The sequence below is a fragment of the Cydia splendana genome, chromosome 9 (genome assembly GCF_910591565.1).
Source record: "Cydia splendana chromosome 9, ilCydSple1.2, whole genome shotgun sequence".
NCBI lineage: Eukaryota > Metazoa > Arthropoda > Insecta > Lepidoptera > Tortricidae > Cydia > Cydia splendana.
The window spans coordinates 9,212,031-9,232,987 of record NC_085968.1 but is presented as its reverse complement, the minus strand read 5'-3'; the positions used below and the strand labels follow the sequence as shown (position 1 = coordinate 9,232,987).

General features: G+C 37.6%; 2 protein-coding genes across 2 annotated transcripts; one reads left to right on the top strand and one right to left on the bottom strand.

Annotated features, from left to right (window-relative positions):
* The first annotated feature begins 1,205 nt into the window (after positions 1-1,205).
* On the top strand, positions 1,206-13,150 carry LOC134793498 (uncharacterized). Its single transcript, XM_063765076.1, has 8 exons — positions 1,206-1,239; positions 6,903-7,028; positions 7,365-7,520; positions 8,156-8,311; positions 8,695-8,847; positions 9,182-9,505; positions 11,565-12,710; positions 12,977-13,150. Exons 1-8 carry the CDS (start codon positions 1,221-1,223, stop codon positions 13,087-13,089), a joined length of 2,193 nt encoding a protein of 730 aa, XP_063621146.1. The 5' UTR covers positions 1,206-1,220; the 3' UTR covers positions 13,090-13,150.
* A 3,769-nt stretch (positions 13,151-16,919) lies between these two features.
* LOC134793548 (eukaryotic translation initiation factor 4E-like) lies at positions 16,920-20,806 on the bottom strand. The gene is made up of 5 exons (XM_063765158.1): positions 20,674-20,806; positions 20,201-20,379; positions 18,914-19,091; positions 18,544-18,631; positions 16,920-18,211 (listed from the first exon to the last, which is right to left on the bottom strand). Exons 1-5 carry the CDS (start codon positions 20,701-20,703, stop codon positions 18,054-18,056), a joined length of 633 nt encoding a protein of 210 aa, XP_063621228.1. The 5' UTR covers positions 20,704-20,806; the 3' UTR covers positions 16,920-18,053.
* Positions 20,807-20,957: the final 151 nt, after the last annotated feature.

The window sequence follows — 20,957 nt, the reverse complement described above, 5'->3', positions numbered from 1 at the left end:
ATACAGCCTCAACATGAACCCTGCAAGGGTATACCAACATAAACTACCTAAACTAAAAGTACCTACTTTTAGTATTAAAACAAAAAAGGATACTTTATTTTAAAGAAAAAAAAATATCAATTCAGAAAACTAGTTTTTTGGTACAATGCTAAAAACTTTCGAGTTAATATAAGTGGTACAGTCACCTGCAATAATATGTTCGAAGGCTGCAAAAATATGTGACATGCTCTTATGGTTCTACAGATAAGACCGAGTCCGATATTTTTGCGGCCTTTGTTGTGTAACATATTATTGCACGTGACTGTACAAGAGTTTCTCAAAACGAACTATGCATGTATTTGTATGTTGAATACTCTACAAAAATAACCGTAACATATAACAAATTAAACTATAATAAATCAGGTTCATATTTTCATATGTAATTTCATTTCATAAGGTCTTATGATTTTGACTCACCATCATAAAACAAATGAATAAATGTAAATGTAATGAATCAACAATTATAATAATTTCAAAATCCATCCACTACCCATTTTCTTACAGGTAACCAAAATACATTGGCCCCTAGATATGTAAATAAAAAGCTCTCTGAGGCCAAGTTTCGTAATTATGTCGAAGGGGAAAGAGGCTCATTCAAAATTGGTTACTGTTTTCACAACCGTCATAATTTGTCGAAGAAATAAACTATTATGAACAGACTATATGTCAATAACAATTTTAGGCAACTTAGCGCGTTAAATATATCTAACTAGATTAGAAACTTTTTTTAAGTACAAGTTGTACCTATAGGTAGGTACTTGTTGTATGGAAACAGGTGTTACTAGCGCCTTTTGTAAATTAAACTTATTTAATTTAAGGAGTACCAACAGTTATAATAATATAATATTATACAAACTTAGGTAAGCCAATTACAGGAACTCGCAGATAGAAAATTGACAGAATGACAAACAATTAAATTGAAAACTGAAGAAAGAAGCGCCACCGCGTAAAATGGTAAGAATATGAATCGACTTCATAACGCAAGGGAAGCCTTGGGTAAATCAGAATAAGAATTAAATTCCCATTTAGCAACCCGTTTCAAGTGAAACTATTTCAGTGTACACAACAGTGGTGGTTTTTAAAGCAAGGGTGGCACGTGGCGGCCAGCGGTCAGTCGTCACCCCGCGGTCGACCGGTCGATCCGCCATGGAAACCTCGCACTGAACGCTCAACACAACGCCATGACCGATGACATACCAGGTGAAATTGTGTTCCATTTTCAAACTAATTCGCCAAATTGATCGGCGAAATTAAAAAAAAAAAACATTTTTTTCATTTTAATTGTGTAATTCATTAAAAAAATATATATTTGGTTTGTTTGTCGAAAACCGGTGAGTCCTAATTATTTAATGTTTTTTTTTTTCGTCAATAACGGGGTACTTTCCATACGTTAATGTCAAGGATTTTTATTTTAATATAGGCTTTTAACTTCTAGTAAAATAAAACGATTATTGGAAACGTGTATCGTGACATAAAATTATTACCTGCTGCACCTAATGACACGCTTGAACCCCATTTTTGTAATCATGAAAGTCCAATGTAAATGTGTAACACAATAATGACACAATACCTATCTAATGATTGTTTTGATAGTGAGTTTGAGTATTAGAGTTACACTATTTTATTTTGCAGTTACAAATACTTAACAAAACACGAAGTACGTTTGTAAATAAGTTACGATACATTTTATTATAATACATGAATACTAAATAATGCCATAGAAGACGTTTAAAATAACACTTGCACCGCCTGGGCTATAAAAATCGCTGCCAACTTAGCTTGGTCTAAGTCTAGTAAATTTTGTTTTACACACGCTTTGGCGCAGCAGGCACTGAATATAACGAAAGCTGCTGCAACTTGATTCCAGAAATGAACTAGTCATTATTGAGATTTAATCCCGTATGTACACGATGTTTTCTTCCACCGAAACAAAGCTTACCGTAAATATCGTTACTTTAGTTATTTAGAACCAGAAATAGAAGTACTTTTATTCGTAAACACAAACGAGACTATTTATCTACATACAGGGTGATTCGTGAGACGTGAGCAGGACTAATCCTGCACATCACTCAGTAACTGATAATTGATCGATCACCGTCGTATTTAGGTGAGGGCAAACTTAATTCTCTACAATCATGGTCACCCTACAAGACCTAATCAATAAACATAAAACCTCTTTAACCGTAATGACAGCATTTTGATTAAGAAGAAAATAAACTGTCAAACTTGAGTGAGATACGAGTTCAAAAGTAACCAGACCGTGATGACAGTGGTGACATTCAATTTGACACAGAATATCGGTAGTTTATTATTCTAATTTTAGGGTGACCATGCATGTCGTAAATAAATTAATAACTTTTTTTTTTTTCAACACGACTAGAAAATTATCGTTAACCTCACTAATACTGATACGAAACAGTTGCTTATAAGTTACGAAACGCGCAGTGTTAGTCCTGCTCACGTCTCCTGAATCATCCTGTATAAAAACGTATAAAAATAAAGTGCCACAAAATGGCCTCATTTCGGCATGTTATTAGCGACTTCCATCAAGTGAGAAGAATCACGGCGGGTCTTTATACTGAATTCTAAGTAATAACCTGACTAACTCGAACCTACGACCTCCGGTTTGGCATTGGCAGCCATAAGCCTTACCGCTAGGCCACTAGAGGTGTTGTTGTCTTGCGATAATGTTAAGTATTTTTATTATAACTACGAGCATATAATTCACACCGCCTTACGTATGGTAATGTCCGATTCGCATGCCACCGCCCCGCCCCCAATGGTAACGCCAACTACGTCGTTAGACGACTATACATAAATTCTTGTAGTCGTTCTTAGTCCATTTTTATAGCTTGTTAAGGCATCCCTATCAGTACCAAGCAAAAATAGCCGAAAAATGATGCTCTTTACTAGGTTGAGCGAAAAGTGCGTAAAAATGTTTTGGTGGTACTTACAGACCGTACAGTTAGCAGCAGAAGTTGCTAAGCGGGTGAGGTGTTCAAAATTACCTTGACACGCTCTTATTTTCTTAACAATAAAGTCGCGTCAAGATCATTTTGAACACCTGGTCCATTTAGCAACTTCTGCTGCTGACTGTACTATCGACGACATTCGCGGTAAACCAGTTCAGAAATTTTTTGCCTCGATGCAAACATGCGAACTAAACTCCGCCTCACATAGAAGTAACCAGTTACGATAGGGTAAATAATTTATAATAAAATATACTGATGCCTCTTTATGTGCCTTTGGGAGTAACTGTCCAAAATCATTTAAGATATTATATATAAAACTACAACAGTTATTACTTATTACTTTAGCGTGGCTATTTTAACCCTATGACTTGTTATTTGGCTATGTTCCAACTATAAATTACTTATTATGTATTCAAACGTTATAAAATTATCATAAGAAAACGTTTATTATAAGTGGCCTTAAGTGATTTCACAGACCTTGACGAGTCTCATAAAAGTCATAAATGAAGAACATTTTTTTCAGGAGACTTTTTTGGATTAAGTATAATTGAACCGACTGGTTAAAAGATAACGTACTTATTAAGTTATTCGACCAATGGTGACTTGCGTGTTTGTTGGAAGTGTTGGAACTAAAACTGTTAGGTCATTAATAAGGAGAGTAAACAATGCACTTTCGAATTGGCCTGTCAAACTCAGTGGCGGATTTGCCCTAAGCCCGGGCCTAGGGCGGCAAGATATTAGGGGCGGCAAAATGTGACAAAAAATTCAATGATGATAGCAAGAAATAACTCAAAATGTAGTCAATATTATGGGTGCTAAGAAAGGGGCGGCTACAGGGTCTGGGGCCTAGGACGGCAAAGACTGCAAATCCGCCACTGACCAAACTACCACTTTACTGTCCCGATGTACCACATACCGGAAAACGCTGCTACGAAGTTCGGCCGTAGCGCAGCAAGCGTAATATCTAAAGGCTCCACTTACACAGTGGTCAAGGATGGTCCATGCCAAGCCATGCTTTGCAATGCGCAACTGTAGGCCTATATCACGTAGATGTTCAAACAATGGTGCATCAAAAAAAAAACGAAAAAAAATCAAAATTGCAGGCTCATTAATGGCCGCCACGGCTGACAACTGACGGCCAGTCGTCCGCCGTTGTATACCATTGCCCCCTGTACACAATGGCGACGGCGTGGCGTAGCCCATCCTTCACCACTGTGTACTGGGGCCTTTAGGGATATAAGTAGACTAGTAGAGCGCACACATATTTATCTTGAAGTAGGTATACTTAAACCCCCTTATTCATAAACGTTTACTAAAGTTGACAAGCCGATAATAATCGTTTGTCCCTTTCCGACGTATTGGTATGATGGAAAGGGACAAACTATTATTATCGGCTTGCTAACTTTAGTAAACGTTTATGAATAAGGGGGTAAGTGTTTAATTCAACGAAGGATGGGCAACGGCGGCGCGACGTGTGCTACGCCGTAGTTCATACCATGGGGCCGATTTTTGAATTTCAATCGCTCGATTTCGTCACTCGAAAATCGGTGGAAAACGGCGAAATGCTAATTTTTGAAATACGAGGGATCGAAATTGGGAATCTAGTAGTATTGACCACTCGATTTCAATTCTATTAGTAGAATTTAAACGCCTAGTAGTGGAGATATCATTTAACGAAATACACGAAATCGAGTGGTCGAATTTCAAAAATCGGCCCCCACAGCAGTAAATTTCCTTTATGTAGCGAAAAGCGTACGTAGACTTCGCGTCAGTTTCATTAAAAAGCTTTTTGGGCCCTACCTATTATAAATTGTTGAAGTTTTTTTAAATCACATATTCGTAAATTGTGATGGATATATAGAACATTGAAACTCCTATATTATGTACAGATGTAACAAATCACGATGTATTTTCAGAACTGAATTTTAAAAATCATTCTTTTTTTGTGACAAATTGGGATATTGAACGCTCCCACTAAACTTTAATAAAATCCGACGAAAGGAACATTTTATAACAAGATATCGACTCTTTTTTTCTAGAGGTACAATCAAGCAAATCAATACGTCTTTGTACTAATAAATATGAAATGTCACGATATACGTGTACAGAACGTGTGGTTTCATGAATTACGTACCTAGGTACTAAAAACTTAAGGGTTTGAGGACTTAATCTACATAAGCAATCTACCCTACTTGTTGTTGGACTGTATCAAGATGGACTTTAAAACAACACAAATATTAAGGTACCTACATCTAGAATTTTCCACCTAAACTGCCAGTCTATAAATACAGTGCTATAAAGCCATTATTACTTAAGGCTTCTAAGTAACATGTAACATTATTCGTCACGCCGTAAATGACGTCATTGCGAATGAGAATTCTTTTTGGAACAAAAGTGCTCTTTTTGTTCGTGAGCCATAATTTCCGGCGACCTTGCCGGGTTACGTTGTAATCTGATCAGATTCCTATCATCCAGGATTTACTGGAGCCTATTTTTATGCGCAACAGCAATTAGAGTGAAATGTTAATTAATTTTACACCTGTTTGTCGCATGTCTTAAATAGGAAGTCCGTTTAAAAAAAATAGGGAAGACGTTCGACCGTTAGACAGAGAAAAAAAGCTACGTAGTTATATTACTCTATAACCATCATAGTCTAATAAAACATGGTCTTCCATTCCCAGAGTGACACGGGCCTACGTCACAACAACATGGCCGCTATATATAGCGCAATCGCATATTATCATATAGCGCTGTCGCATGATGACGTAGGCCCGTGTCAGTTAGGTGACCTAGAAAAGACGGGAATGGAGTACCAGGCGGAGTATATTATTATACCATGTATAACCATCATTGTATCGGGCTGTCAGTCACAACAATTTGTATGTTTTCCAGCTTTATTTTATTCCATTTATTAATTGACATTAAGGATTATTTTTTAATTCACCCGACTTCTCTAAGTATGTTTAAGAAACGAGTTTAATTATGTTTGTCCTATTTGTCTCACAATTCAAAATTTAAATATTTATCAAAGGGCTCTTTCACGAGTCAAAACTACATTTACAGTGACAACACAAAGATACACGAAAAATTGTTAAAAAAAATCTGGTACATGCTTTTATCGCTGACTGTACTTTTCTTTCCACAGACAACAACAACTCATCGAGACAATTCTAACAATCCCAAACCAAATTAATTAGTTTGCGTTGTTTTATCACAAAGTTCCTATGGCCGCTTTCCAGTTTCATCATCAGATCAGCTCCATGTAATAATAATATTGAGTTGTCATCCAATTTACATACATGGAAATATTCAGCTACATCGGAAACCGAAAAGTGGGTCAAATGTAACTTGCAAGATTTGACCCGTACAAACATAGTTAGTTAAGTACATTAAGTACATACAAGTTAAATAAAAGCTTGTAAATACATAGGTAGCAACATTTATACATTGAACAGCCAAGACCTATACTTTATAAAACAGCTCTTATATAAAGAAACGAGGAAATGAAATTCAAGGCGCTATAGGTCATAGACAGAAATAGCTAAGAATCCGCCTTAATTGTAGATTACATGTGCGCTCGTAACATAGATCAAACTGCTTGGAATGTTTGCTGAAAGCTGCTAGGCGTATACCTACTGTAATTGCTCTATCTTTAAACTTAGACGAAGCAAAGAAATAGGTCAAGCATTGGGTCCAAGTTACGGTTGAGTTATTCTGGGTAAATTTTAGACAGTAAATAATATATATTGATTTAAGAAATATCCACCGGCTAGCGGGCCCTAAGTACTGACTCGTTGTAAAAATAAAGAAAACTTATTTTGTATAATCAAGACATTCAAGACGCTTGAAGCTGTTCGTCCGTTTTTGCTTCTAAACCGTTTATTTTTGCAGATACGGGCGCCGTTTTCACGTTCGGCAAGTCCCACTTTGCCGACAACGAGCCGAGCCATTTCTTTATAAAGAATGATCCCATCGTCGCTATTTCTTGCGGTGACGAGCATAGCGCCGTCATATGCCGTGAGTACAGTCTGAAGTTAGAGTTACTAAATAAATACTCGTATGACTCATCAAAAATAAATTGAATGTATTGAGAAGGTTCGAGAGTAGCTATTAAGAAAGTAGCTATTAGTGCAAAAAAATATTAAGCCTATATCATTTATCACCAGTTCATGTTTGCCTAATGCCCAAATCGGGATGTTTACTATTAGAATATTTCTTAAATCTACACTTACAACCTACCTACTTATAGGTGTAACTGTTAACGTCAACATCCGTAGGCGGCCGATGGTGTAAACAACCCAAAAAATACGATTACAATATTTATAAGTAATTCTAATAAATTGTTCTCGTCAGAAAATGGGCGAGTGTTCGTGTTCGGCGGGAACGCATGGGGGCAGCTCGGTCTCGGCCACAAGGATGAGGTGACGCGGCCGTCGTGCGTGAAATGGCTCAAGCCACATCGCGCCATGTTCGTGGCATGCGGTCGCGCGCACACTGTTTTCGTTACAGGTTTGTACTTAAAGAACTATCAGAAAATGGGTAGGGGTTTGTGTTCGGTCGTTACCTAAAAACCTATGGATCAGCAACAAGGAGGTGGTACGGCCAACGTGAATCAATTCGGTCAAGCCCCATTGTGCCAAATTCGTAGGTACCTTGCTTCTGGTTGCTCTAAGAAATTATGATTGCAATATTAGAATTTCACTGACTAAGAATCACCTTCCACATTCCATCACTGACAAGTAGGGTTGCCAAACATACTATAATATATAGTATTTTACTTTATTTGGCCTCCGTATACTTTATGAAATAGGAAACACATAAAGTATGCTAAAATACTTTATTTTAAACTGAAACTAGAACAAGCAAAAATGTGTAAGAAATAAAGAAATACTTACTTTATTTTTTGATCCTTTAAAAGTTTAAACCACCAAATACTAAAAAAATCTGGCAACCCTACTCACAAGAGCCAACGTTGACACCATTTCGCAGGTTTTCTGTCAGCAATCCCAAAAATGGTCCCTTCAAATTCAAACTGTCTGTGCCAAAATTTATATTTAAATTGCCTCTTACTTATCACCTGAAACATTTTGAGATGTGCCAATATTTGACGATGCGACCCTGTTTCACACCTCGTTGTTTCGCAGACACAAACTCAGTGTACTCTGTGGGCTGCAACGATGAGGGGCAGCTGGGTACCGGCGACTTGGAGCACCACACAGTACCACAGTACGTGGAGGTAGACGACCAGCCCAACATCAGACAGGTGTCGGCAGGGAGCAACCACACAGCGATACTCACTGGTAACTACCCCGCAAGATGTTTTTACTGCTATTTTTACGGGCACAGACTTATTAAAAGTCGAGGCCGAGATATGCAGGTAAGTAGTCATACACATTTTTTTTTAAGACAAGATCTGTACAACAACAGTAGCAGTCTAACAGCTAAAATCCCCCGGGAAAAGCACTCGTTACAATCAACCTGAGAACAAAGTGTTACAAAAATTTGCTAAATATGATATGTATCATCATTATTCGCTATGTTCATTTGGAATAGGTACTTGCGTTAAGCGCAACTTGTATAAACCTGTCCAGACGGTTGCTATTTATAAAACTAAAGGCACTTCACTACTCCAGGTTATGGGCCTAGCAAATTGATTTTAACTACATCATTTTTGTGTACCCAGACGACGGCAGAGTGTTCGTATGTGGCTCGAACACCGAGGGCCAGCTCGGGCTCGGTGAAGACACGAGATCGACCACCAAGTTCACCGAACTCAAGTTCATGGAGAAAATCGCCTTCGTCGAGTGCGGATACTACCACACGGTTTTTATTACAAGTACGTAAAGTTCAATTTTATTTAACATTGTAATTTACTCATGATCCAAGTTTATAGATAATTATGTCATTTTCCCTAATTACAATTGACTTCCAAAAGAAGATCGAGAATACAATCGGCTGTTTTTATTATAAGTAAGTACATATTATGTATTTAGATCCGATCCCAATGTTAGAGAATATACTAAACATATGCCACAAGGAGAATCCCACATAAATTGGGTCAGATCGACGAATGGCGCAATCGCTATTCATTGATCTGACCTAATTTATGGATGTACATACAAGGTTTATTTAGCAATTTATACCTATCTAATTACGAGCCTTAATTTTAGCCCAAGGCGCAGTCTTCGTGACGGGCGACAACGAAAACCAGAAACTCGGCATCCCAAACACGGCGACCACTGTATACGTGCCCGAAGTTCTGCCTCTTGACATAACTATCAAAAGCGCGTGTTGCGGGGCTTCCCATACTTTCCTCCTTTCTATGGATGAGACGAAAATCATGGCGTTCGGGTCTAATGAAAGGGGACAACTAGCAATGCCCCAGGAAATAGAGTTTGTAGCTGAGCCAACGGAAATTGACATGGAGAAAATGTTTGAGGGATATCAGTTGAAATTGGTCGCGTGTGGAGCTATGCATACGGCGTTTGTTACGGGTAAGTTATGCTTACAATGTACTTTATATGTGTTATTTGTGATCTTTCTACCGAGTTAGTTATTTCTCCTTGAAGAAAAATATAATCTGAATTGTATCCGTAAGAAGTGGCGTAAATAGTGAAATAAAAATATCATTAGTGAAATAAAAAAATTGTTTTTTTCTAGAATACTTAATCTAAATAGGTAGACCAGGTATAAATTTATTTTGTTGAGCAAAGGTACAAATAGGTAAGTATTTTTTTTGTCAATAGGCTATATTCCTACCTCGGAGTAATTAACAATGGAGCCGCCATTAACAGGCGTTCCCCTCTGTCGAAAATAGGCGGCCAATGGTCAACAACTTGTCAACCATATGTATGGACTGACGTTTATCTGACATGACGTACCTATACATTTGATGTGCCCCTCCCCCGCAAAAAACGGCAGACTATTTTGTACCGATGATTTTAGACATGGCGTCTCCGTTGGTTATATCCTCTAAGATTCCTACTAGTCAAATCAGCTTCTTTTTTAGAACTGTCAAAACGATTTGCTAATATGGAATTTATATGAAAACTAATGTAGTGACGTCACGGTAAACTCACCTACTTTTTTTATATTTCAATCCGATTTATTAAATACAATTTGTGTTTAAAAATAGCTGCTATCTATGTTTTTCTAATAATTATCTGGTGCTTTATTTCGTGCACGGTTTGAAATAATTTATTTTAAGTACAGGAAACATCCCTATTGTTGTTATTATCTTACTCAGCAGCAGCTATTGATGTGCTAGGTATGTTATGACTTCTTGGTTAATAGTAACAAATAATTAAATTCCTGGTTACGCCCCTAATGACAAACCAATCAAATCATTCAAATGTTACATAGGTATACATAGCATCTATTTCATTAAAGCAACGAGCACTTAAACATATACCTTACAAGGACGTCACCGTCAATCGTACATGCCTACTTCTATTTTAGTACATTCGATTCCATCAAATGATACCTGGCCATTAGGCCCTCCACCCGTCAAGGGTAACAAATTGATAGTCAGTATTGACGGCTGCTTTGTGAACAGTGGACATATTTTGTGGAAAAAATTAGAATTCTAAAAGTTGGGCGGCATAACATTGGAGTTGTACGTACCTACTATATCTAAGAAAGGTGTTTAAAAGTATATCTAAGACTATACCCAACCATCTACTACATACGTCACAAGTCACAAAGTACACCCCAGCGAATGTAGGTACCTATACGTACCTACTCGTGTCGTGCCTAAGTAATTGTTCCAAGGATGTTAATAACCTTTTAATCTGTAATTTAATAAATATATAAAGTCTAAAGTATTAAAATAATGGAAATGGGTTGGACGTTGGTAAATATAAGTTTCGTCCTGAATGTAGGTCATGACACATTTAGTAGGTAACGGCAGTAACAAAAAGCTATAGAGTTTCGTTAGAAACAACGCATAGTTTACTTACTAATGTGTTATATAATATTTAATATATTTAGATTATAGACAATAGATTTGAAAAGCGCGAAAATAATTTACACTTACAGAAATAGGTAAGTACGCTCAACGTTTGCCGTAGATACGCAGTCACGCACATTAACTTACACCTCTTTACTTACTTTTTTTTTTACTTTTAGAAAAACCGATCATAAGTTTTACATCTAATGCCACAATATATAACTTTGGAACGACTCAAAAAATAATCAACCTAGAAGGTTTATTAATTTGTTAGTTTTCATATATTTTCTACTAATTTATACTTAATTATTTAAGTTAATGTACCCTGGAAATACAAATGTTAGGATCCCCTTAATAAAATATAACGGTACCAAAGCAAAATATTTATTGTACGTGTTTGTTTATGTTATGACTCTTTATCGCTTTATTGATTAAACGTAACTTAAAGAATACCTAATATACCTACCTATCAGTAATAAAAATAACTACATCTCCGGGAAAACTTCCACTAAGTACAGTTAAGTTTGTTACGATACGTACCTACCTACGTATCGTAACAAATTGTTACCTAACAATATTGTAGTATTGAATCAACATTTTTTTAGATAACGGTCTCCTATACACCTGCGGCGAGTCCAGGCACAACAAGTTGTGTTTAGACGACAATGACGGCAATTCAAACGAGTCCAATCAATACTCGCCGAAGCGGGTCACCGCCATGAATGGCTTCATTGTCGACAACGTGGCCTGCGGCGGCTGCCATACTCTACTCACCGCCACTAAGGGCTCCAACGCAGACTTTACCAACAACGACTTTAACGTAGTCAGCGAAGAAACCAGACTCGTATCCCTGACGGAACTACCACCCCTAAAAGTACCCATAAACAAAGGAGACGAACTGCACACTATGGAGGATATTACCAACTCTAATGTCGACGTAAACACCGATAACATCAATGGAAACGTCGATGAAACCGGATCGATCGATTCGCTGGAAGCTAACGTGAGCGGATCGCATATTGTAAACATAAACGACCTTGAGAATGACAATGGAAGCACACATGGTATTGAGGATATTAAAGACGAGTTGGATTCCACTACGGCCGCTTTCAAAGCTGAAGCAATGCATGCCATGGAGACTATGGACACTATGCTGGATAATGCAGTCGAAAAAGTAGAGGAACACGCGAAAGAAACAACAGATAATATCAAAGCAGCGGCAAATGACGCGTATCAAGCAGCATCAGACAAAGCTCATGAGAAAATCGAGGTTGTTGAAGATGTTATAAAGAAAACTGAAGCAAAAATAACTCCTAAAATAGACGACATGAAAAAGGCGTTGCTAATACCCGACAAAATCGTTGAAGTAGCAAATTCACCACCACCGAAATCGCCTATTTTACAAGAATTGCTGCATATACCAGACTTGTCTCAAATGAGCCCGAATTTGAGCAAACATAGCGACGATGGCCAAAAAAGCGAAACCGGCCAGTCGGAGAATGAAACGATTCCTTGTGGATCGGACAAATCAAGCCCTCAGGCAGGAAAGGGGGCTAAAACACAAGCAGTGCTACCCATACTAAGGAGCGAAGACCACATAGATAATGACGATGTAGGACAAAACGAGGAGAGCGATGTTGTGGTCAATAAAATGGCCGAGAAAGGAAGATTTGCCCGCATTTTTCAGAACATAAGAGACAAGGAAAATTCTTGTATGGGCAAGGGAAAAGTTATAGAAGAAAATGTTGTAGGTATGTAAACCTACCTGTTTAGTTTTCACCCGAGAACTGTGTCACTTACTTTTTTATTTAACATATTAACATACTATCCTATCCCGTATATTTTTCCACATGGCACTCCACACACTAACACACACGCCCCCGTAATGAAAATGAAATGTAATTCTGTAGTTTGCAAGTCATGACTTCTCTTTCGGTCTCACTACTTCGTCGTAAAGCATTGTCCAATTCATGTATGTATGATAATGGTCGTTACTATAATTGTTTTTTTTTTTCAGATAACATTCACAAGGGCATCGATCACGCCGAACAGTCCGTGCACAAAGTAGAAGAGACCGTCGAGACCGAAATCAGGAATCAGACGAACTCTAGAACATGCACTATATTATAAACATGTTTCCGTCTTCTAAGTGTTTAGCCGTTATAAATAAAGTTTTTATTATTATTATTAATGCAAATTGTGCTTTTTTACTACCTATTAAGGCACATCACACACGAGCTAAATTTTATCAGAAATAAAATTGTGTCGTAAATCGTGTTTCGGTCGGTTTCCTACTACCACTAGGTACTCTGGGTAAACTACCCTATTGTCAGAGCGCCGATGGATGAGGGCGTGTGCTGACACGACCGGTTATTGTGGAGATCCTTAGGGCGTTCTCTAAATATGTAGTTCCCTTTGCTTAGCATAGCACTTTCGGCTAATTAATACAGTAATTTTATGCATTTTGCGTTTGCGTTAAATCCGGTAGTTCTGATTTTTTGCAGACGTGTTTATGATGTTGGCCCAATGAATAATACAAGTTTGTGACTTCGAGCGCCGAACGCAACTTTGTCAAATATCGAAAAACCCGCGAAAATTTCGGTTTTCTTTTAGATTTGGGCGATTATAACCCTAAAGGACTAGTTTTTGATAGTGCCTTCTCAGGACGTTTTTAAAGTGGACTAAATTTGCTACAATACGAGACTAGAATTGTCTCTGTACATCAAGTAGTTTCCGAAATAAAATCTTTCAAAATTTATAATTTTTAGGGTTCCGTACCCAAAGGGTAAACGGGACCCTATTACTAAGACTTCGCTGTCCGTCCGTCCGTCCGTCCGTCCGTCCGTCTGTCACCAGGCTGTATCTCACGAACCGTGATAGCTAGACAGTTGAAATTTTCACAGATGATGTATTTCTGTTGCCGCTATAACAACAAATACTAAAAACAGAATAAAATAAAGATTTAAATGGGGCTCCTATACAACAAACGTGATTTTTGACCAAAGTTAAGCAACGTCGGGAGTGGTCAGTATTTGGATGGGTGACCGTTTTTTTTTTTGCTTTTTTTTTTGTTTTTTTTTTTTGCATTATGGTACGGAACCCTTCGTGCGCGAGTCCGACTCGCACTTGCCCGGTTTTTTTGAAATTGTATTCGTAGGGTAAGTAAGTGCAGTGAGTATGCACTTTTGTCTCAGGCGATGCAGCTTGGCACGATTGTTCCTAAGGTCAAACAAAGCTGATTTGGCCAGGTAGCTTGAGATCGTACCGTGCCTACCCCCCAAAAAGGGAAGCGCAAGGGTCGGATCACCAGGTCCAATCTATGCTATAGGTATTTCTTCCTGCTCTTAGCAACTAGGGCAAGTAATATATCATTTTCATATAATTTAGGGATTCCTTATTCTATAAAGTATCACTTCAAAGCAGGCAGTCATACATTTATTTGGAAAAATACGTAGCGGATTGAGTGACGATTTCCATAGAAATGTAATTATGACCAAAGTCAAAGGTTAAAAATGTAAAAAAAACACTTAACTTGGCGTTTTAAACGTATGAATATAATGTGCTCGTCCTTAAATTATATGAAAATGATATATAACTTGCCCTAGTTGCTAAGAGCAGTAATTAGTGACAAGCAAAACTCACTAATTACCACCACAAGTTCATAACCATATTAGTTCATACCTACTAAAAGAAAGTTGATTTTTGTTTAAATGCTTTTAGTAATTAGTGAGTTTTAAGGCCAGCGCAAACCGGCGGAGCGCAGGGCAGATCACCGAGGAGGATTTACGCCGCGCAGCGCACACCGGCGAGGTAAAATCCCCCGCGATACCGCGAGCTCCCGCCAGCCCGAGCGCTGGCGGTCGGCGCACCAGGGAGCACTTCGGCGCAGGCCGGGGGATGCCGCCGCGTGTACTCTATCACAAGAGATTAGTGACTAGTGTGCACGAGTTCTCCCCCGTAGTCCAGGCGCTACTCCGGCGCACTCGGGAGGCCTCGGCGCATGCCGAGGGATGCTGCGGCATGCCGGCGCCTACCGCCGCGGTATCCTCTAGCGTGCTCCTCGATGCCGCGGAGTAACAATCCTCCGTGATGCTCCGAGGTCGGTCTCAAAGCATTTAAACTTATACCTGAAGGTAATTGAAATAAGGAAGAAAATACATTGATCATTTTAAAGTGATCTGCGCTGCGCTCCGCTGGTTTGCGCAGGGCTTTACTTGTCACCTGACGATTTTATGATTAAGTACCTACCCAACTTAGTGACTACTTTATTGTATCTTTTGATCCTTCTTTAGCCTACAAGATTGGTAAGCGGGCTTTGTAGACTAGCCAACTCAACACCTTTTTCCAAAACCATATTGGATTTTTAACCGAATCATGTTAAAGGGTAACCGAAAATAATCGTCACTGTTGGTCGACACTTAATCAGCATTACCTAATTAACTAGTAGAGGACCACCATGTCGCAAGACCACGGCCCGAATTGTATCCCAGGTAGGGCTACACCTTAACTAACTCTATAGAAACAATGCTATTATCTAGTTTGTAAGTATGTACACGCCAGATGGTTTTTATTCATTAAAATGTATACCTTGTTACAATACTATCAAACTGCACAACGGGACTTAATCGCGTATTTAAGTTTTAAGATTTACCTCCGACGTTTCGAGGACGGCGTTGTCCCCGTGGTCTCGGAGAAGACTGGCTCAAGTTGACATCAACATCTTCTAGCCGCGCGAGTTTTCCGAACTACCCGCACTTGGTCTTGTTTATCAGTTTGAACGTTTTGCGCACTAGGGATGTCACTCTGTCGACACACAACACTAACGATATTCGATTTATCGACTGTCGATATTCGTTTCCGCTTACATTTACTAATGACTGGATTCCATGTGGATGAGATCTTAAAACCCTCGTCTCGATTAAAATTGCAATGTTTTTTTATTTGACGACCGGTCTGGTCTAGTGGATAGTGACCCTGTCTGCTAAGCCGATGGTCCTGGGTTCGAATCCCAGTAAGGGCATTTATTTGTGTGATGAACACTAATATTTGTTCCTGAGTCATGGTTGTTTTCTATGTATATAAGTATGTATTTATCTATACAAGTATGTATATCGTCGCCTAGTACCCATAGTACAAGCTTTGCTTAGTTTGGGGCTAGGTTTGATCTGTGTAAGATGTCCCCTAATATTTATTTATTTATTTATTTATTTATTTCAATGGCTTCCCGCACTTTTCTACTGTAGAAATGGCGATCCGTGGAAAGGATTTTAGGGTTATGCAGCTCAATCCAGTGGTTTGGTCCTGACTCCAGCAAATGCTCAGCCACGGCAGACTTGTTCACTTAACGATTTTTGACAGCTGCGATATGTTCCTTAACTCTTTCTGCTATGGTGCGCTTAGTTTCTCCGATATAGGAACTACCACAACTGCAATCTATTCTATAATCGTGAAAGTTTAAATCAGTGTCTTGTTACAATAGTCATAAAGTCAATATTACTAAGTTATCATACGATTCATTTAGAGACAAAAAGTTTTATTTTGTGAAATGTAATGTATAAAAACCATCTGTCATGTCATGTCCTAAAGATTGCATTGTTATATTTTATTTCGATATGTGCAACTTTATCTGTGATACACAGTTTTGGAGGCGAGGAATCTGCATTTATTTTATACCTATCTTAAGCTGTCCTTAAACCTCCTATCAAATGGCATAAATAAAGCAGCAACATGCATGTACGTTACATCTGAGATGAGACATGAGAGATTTTTCAGAGCTTGGGTATGGTGACAGCCGTCATCTCATTTGCGAGATTTTGCGTTTTAGGGTTATAAATTGTATGGAAAAGACAGCTGTCACCGTACCCAAGCTATGTAAAAAAATATGCCAGGCGGACATACGCATTTATGCCGCCTTCAAGGTAGATAACATTCAAAGGACTACATTACAAGAAAGACATTAGTTAATTTATACTTTATTTAAAATATGTATGCCAAAACGTTACTTACAAATACCAAATTTAAACAACACATGTTACTGGAGTCAGTATGTGTAACATACACCTGACTTATATAGGTGCCGGTTCGACTATGGGTTTACAGGGTGACAGTGTTAATGCTTTAAATTAAATGTTTTTGTTTAGTTCTTGTTCTAGAACTAAGTAAATACAAACTTACGTCTATGTGATCGTACAACAAACATACTCGAGCATTTCATATAAAAAATCAGACTTACAGTTCAACAGCAAAGTGGATATTGACAAACTAAATAACTGATTTGAATAATAGTACACTAACATCTCATCCACCTGACTACATTTTGCCATACCTCAATATTATTATGATACATAAGCATATGTATAATGACATGGCAGCCTCTTTTTGTCAAGGCCTGTTTGGTAAGATATATTAATAAAATTATGAGTAACCCTTTTAGTTCATATCAGTTAATTAGTTCATAAACTACTTCAGTATCACTTTGCTAGATGTTATAAAGCTCCGAATACGAAACAAACGATCAAACATCAACCTAAAACACGACTTCTGTTAAATAAAATAAACTATTTGACGAAACATTATGAGATAACTCTAGCATGTCCCTATCAGATTCTAAACGTTACAAATGCTACAGCAATCTAACTGTAACTTTTAGTAATCATATACAGACTTATAGCCCAATCAATAATTTGATATATCAAATATCATTACTTAATCAATAAGTTTCACAACTGGACCAATCATAGAAAAATCGTTAATACTCGCACACAGTGCGAATAATAACTTAGCATTTAGTTCACAACATAGTAACAAGGTATAGAAGTGTAGCATTGAAGCAGCACCACTGAACATGGAGCTTACACTAAGCAGAACACACAACCGTGGCCGCGGCGTTGCGTGGTCAAGCATATCGAAACTTTGGTGTGTAGGTAAATCACGCAATCATTTTACACGAACAACACTTAATCGCGCGCATTTGTAAGTTTTGCGACTAATTTTTCAACCAAAATAATCAGAATATTAATTGCATGAGCTCCACTTTTATACTCTGCTATTCATAATAACGAGTTATCCCATACATGTAGTACAAATAATTCAGACTAAACAGTATACAGATTCTTGGTGGCCGAGCTGTGTTTGACCATAGTGTCTCTATGGACCTGGAAGCCGATTTTCCCGTGGATCCCGAGCTGCTCCTTCAGTTTTCTGCCAATCTCTACAGTAGCATGCTGTTTGGAAGCATCAGCTGTCCACACACCTGCAAAATAAAAATATTACTTTTACATTATGCACAGAACCTATTATAGATAGAGTAGTTTCAGACAATACACAATTTGGTATTGCATTTTAAGTTTGTATATATAAGTAGTACTGACACAAAAAAAAAATCCAAACAATATAACCTGAAAGAATAGTTTTAGCCCTTTTTACAAAATTAGGTGCAATACAGGTTGAACCATATACTAATATTGAAAATAGAATGAATCATAACACTACATAATGTAAAGTACCTTGTAAATGTTATTTTGAGGTTGTGAAATAAAGAGGATAAATTTGCATTGTATTGTATTGTACCTTGGAATGACTTACCTATTTTATCAAGTTTAGGCCTAACATTCACAACTGCTCCACAAATTTCATCAGCATTCTCGAAATTCTCCCCAATGAGTAAAAGAACCTGGAAATAAACAAAATTGACTTTTAATGTGGCCTCAGACCAGTACATAAGGTTTTTGGCAATGGAATTTTAAAAATGTTTTATTTGTGCAGTAAAATTCAAAGACTTCAGAAATAAAGATAAGACTTTAATTTATTCTGAATGAATAGAGTATCCTATGTGTACTCAGACTGAAAGTAACCTAGCAAAGATTCTCTCAAGACAGGCTGTGATTGATAACACTATGATAATATTTAAAGAACAGTAGGTACAAATAAACAATATATTGCTTTGAGTGCTTACCACATCTAACCAAAACCGGTCCAAGTCGGAGTTACGCTGTTTCTTCTCAAGACTGATAAGCCATCTGCCTCCCATCTTGTTGGCGTCATCTTCCCACATGGGACGGATGCCTTGTTTGAACACTGCATAGTCGTGCCCTTGGCGTAGTTCTGATGGTAGCTTTATGTGGTGGTACAGTCTAGAAAATATTAATTCAAATTAGGTACATGTTATAGAAAATGTAATAAATGTATGGTTTATGTCTCTAGGCAAAATATTATAAAAGCAAATGGTGCTTATCAGGTTCAAGTATTTGTCATGGTCACAGCCCAACTATGCATAATTAAAAACTGTTTGGAACCATTATTAAAAAAAGTAATAAAATCCATTGTTATATCATTACAATTTATTGGGTTTGCATTGGGTCTCTAATTATCTTTAAACAGGTAGGTATATCATTGAGCAATTAGTGTATTCTGTCTAAGCTAACTCTGAACTGAATTGAATAGAACAAAGTGAGATGGTAACACTTTAAACTCTTGCGTTTTGAACACATATTTAATTACACAAACGGGTCTACCGTGATATAATTTCATTGTTTTTACCTTTAATTCCGACGTTTCAGCTGAGTTGCACCAGCTGTGGTCACGGAAAGACTGACGTCCCAACAAATCAAACATCGGAATTAAAGGTAAAAACAATTAAATTATATCGCGGTAGACCCATTTGTGTAATTAAATAAAGTGAGATGGTGTCATTAGAATTGTCATATTTTATTAGAAATTTGAATTTAATAATGTCATTGCAAATGCCATGCATAGTTAGCTTGGTCCGGGTATTTTGGTGCTATTGTATAATGAATATATTAATAGCAGTTAACATAGAGTTAATTTACTACTGCTAAATTTTTACTCATAACATTTTTACATAGTATAAAATGTCAACAGATCTTTTGCCTAGGAAATCTTCTTCTTTCAATTTAAGAGCTAGGCTCTTGTCGGTGCAGCGTGATGAAGTTGTCTCCACCTTGGTCGGTCCAAAGGAAAGGAAATCTACATATCTTAAAATAATAAAATAAACTATAAGTGTAAGATTGTTTATCAAAATAGGCTTTTTAACATTTAAAGTAGGATCCAATTTTTACACACACACACATATACACAAACCAAAATTATAGGTTCACATTATTAAGCACTTCTTATAGCTTTTATGCAACCAATATTCGTCTGACTCATTATGCAAAGTTCTGGAATGAATATGCTACCAAAACTGGAATAAACCAGATAATAAGTGGCTTCAACAACATACCTCCAAAAGTCCTCGACTGTATCAAATGTGGTGAGTTCTATCAGGTTCTCTTCCCATGTCTTGTTTCTGTCATTATCGTAAAACCAAAGGCTCCAAGTGTTCTGTAGGGGGTGCTTGATAAGGAACTCTGGCGGTACTTCCGCAGCACTGTTGGTCTTCACATCGGTGGTCGCGGACCCCTTGAAAATACAGGTCATTTTTCTGATAATTCTAACCTCCAACAATTTCGTATTAACAATCAAAACGTTATACAAGGGTCAGTTTGAAGCCTTCTGTGCCGATTAAACCAGGGAGTAGCAAGCAGGAAGTTATAAAATGATAAAAAATCCGGTGAACACGAAACAAATGCTATAGTGAAAGTTAGTTCAGCCACATCACCAGAACTCGCAATAAGTAAGGGAAGTGTGATGTGATATTCCATAAATTCGGGTAGAACCCTTGCTTCTTGTCATATGTGATGTTATCCTACCCACCTCTACTTCTTCGGTATTATTTCCGGCCATATCACAAGAATCTCACGATCCCGATTTTTACCAAAAGAAAGACCACAGATTATAGAAAGGCAGCGTTGAGTGTTGCTAGGTCAGTCAAACAAACATAGACAATGACGGCTATGACGGCAATGTAAGTACATACAGCCTTGTATCAGCCTTTCGGCTCTCGGCTGCCAGTCTTCCAATACTTTGGCTTCTTATAAAACAATTATGTCAATTATATATAATAAAAATGTAAAAATAATGGTGATATTTTTTGTAAT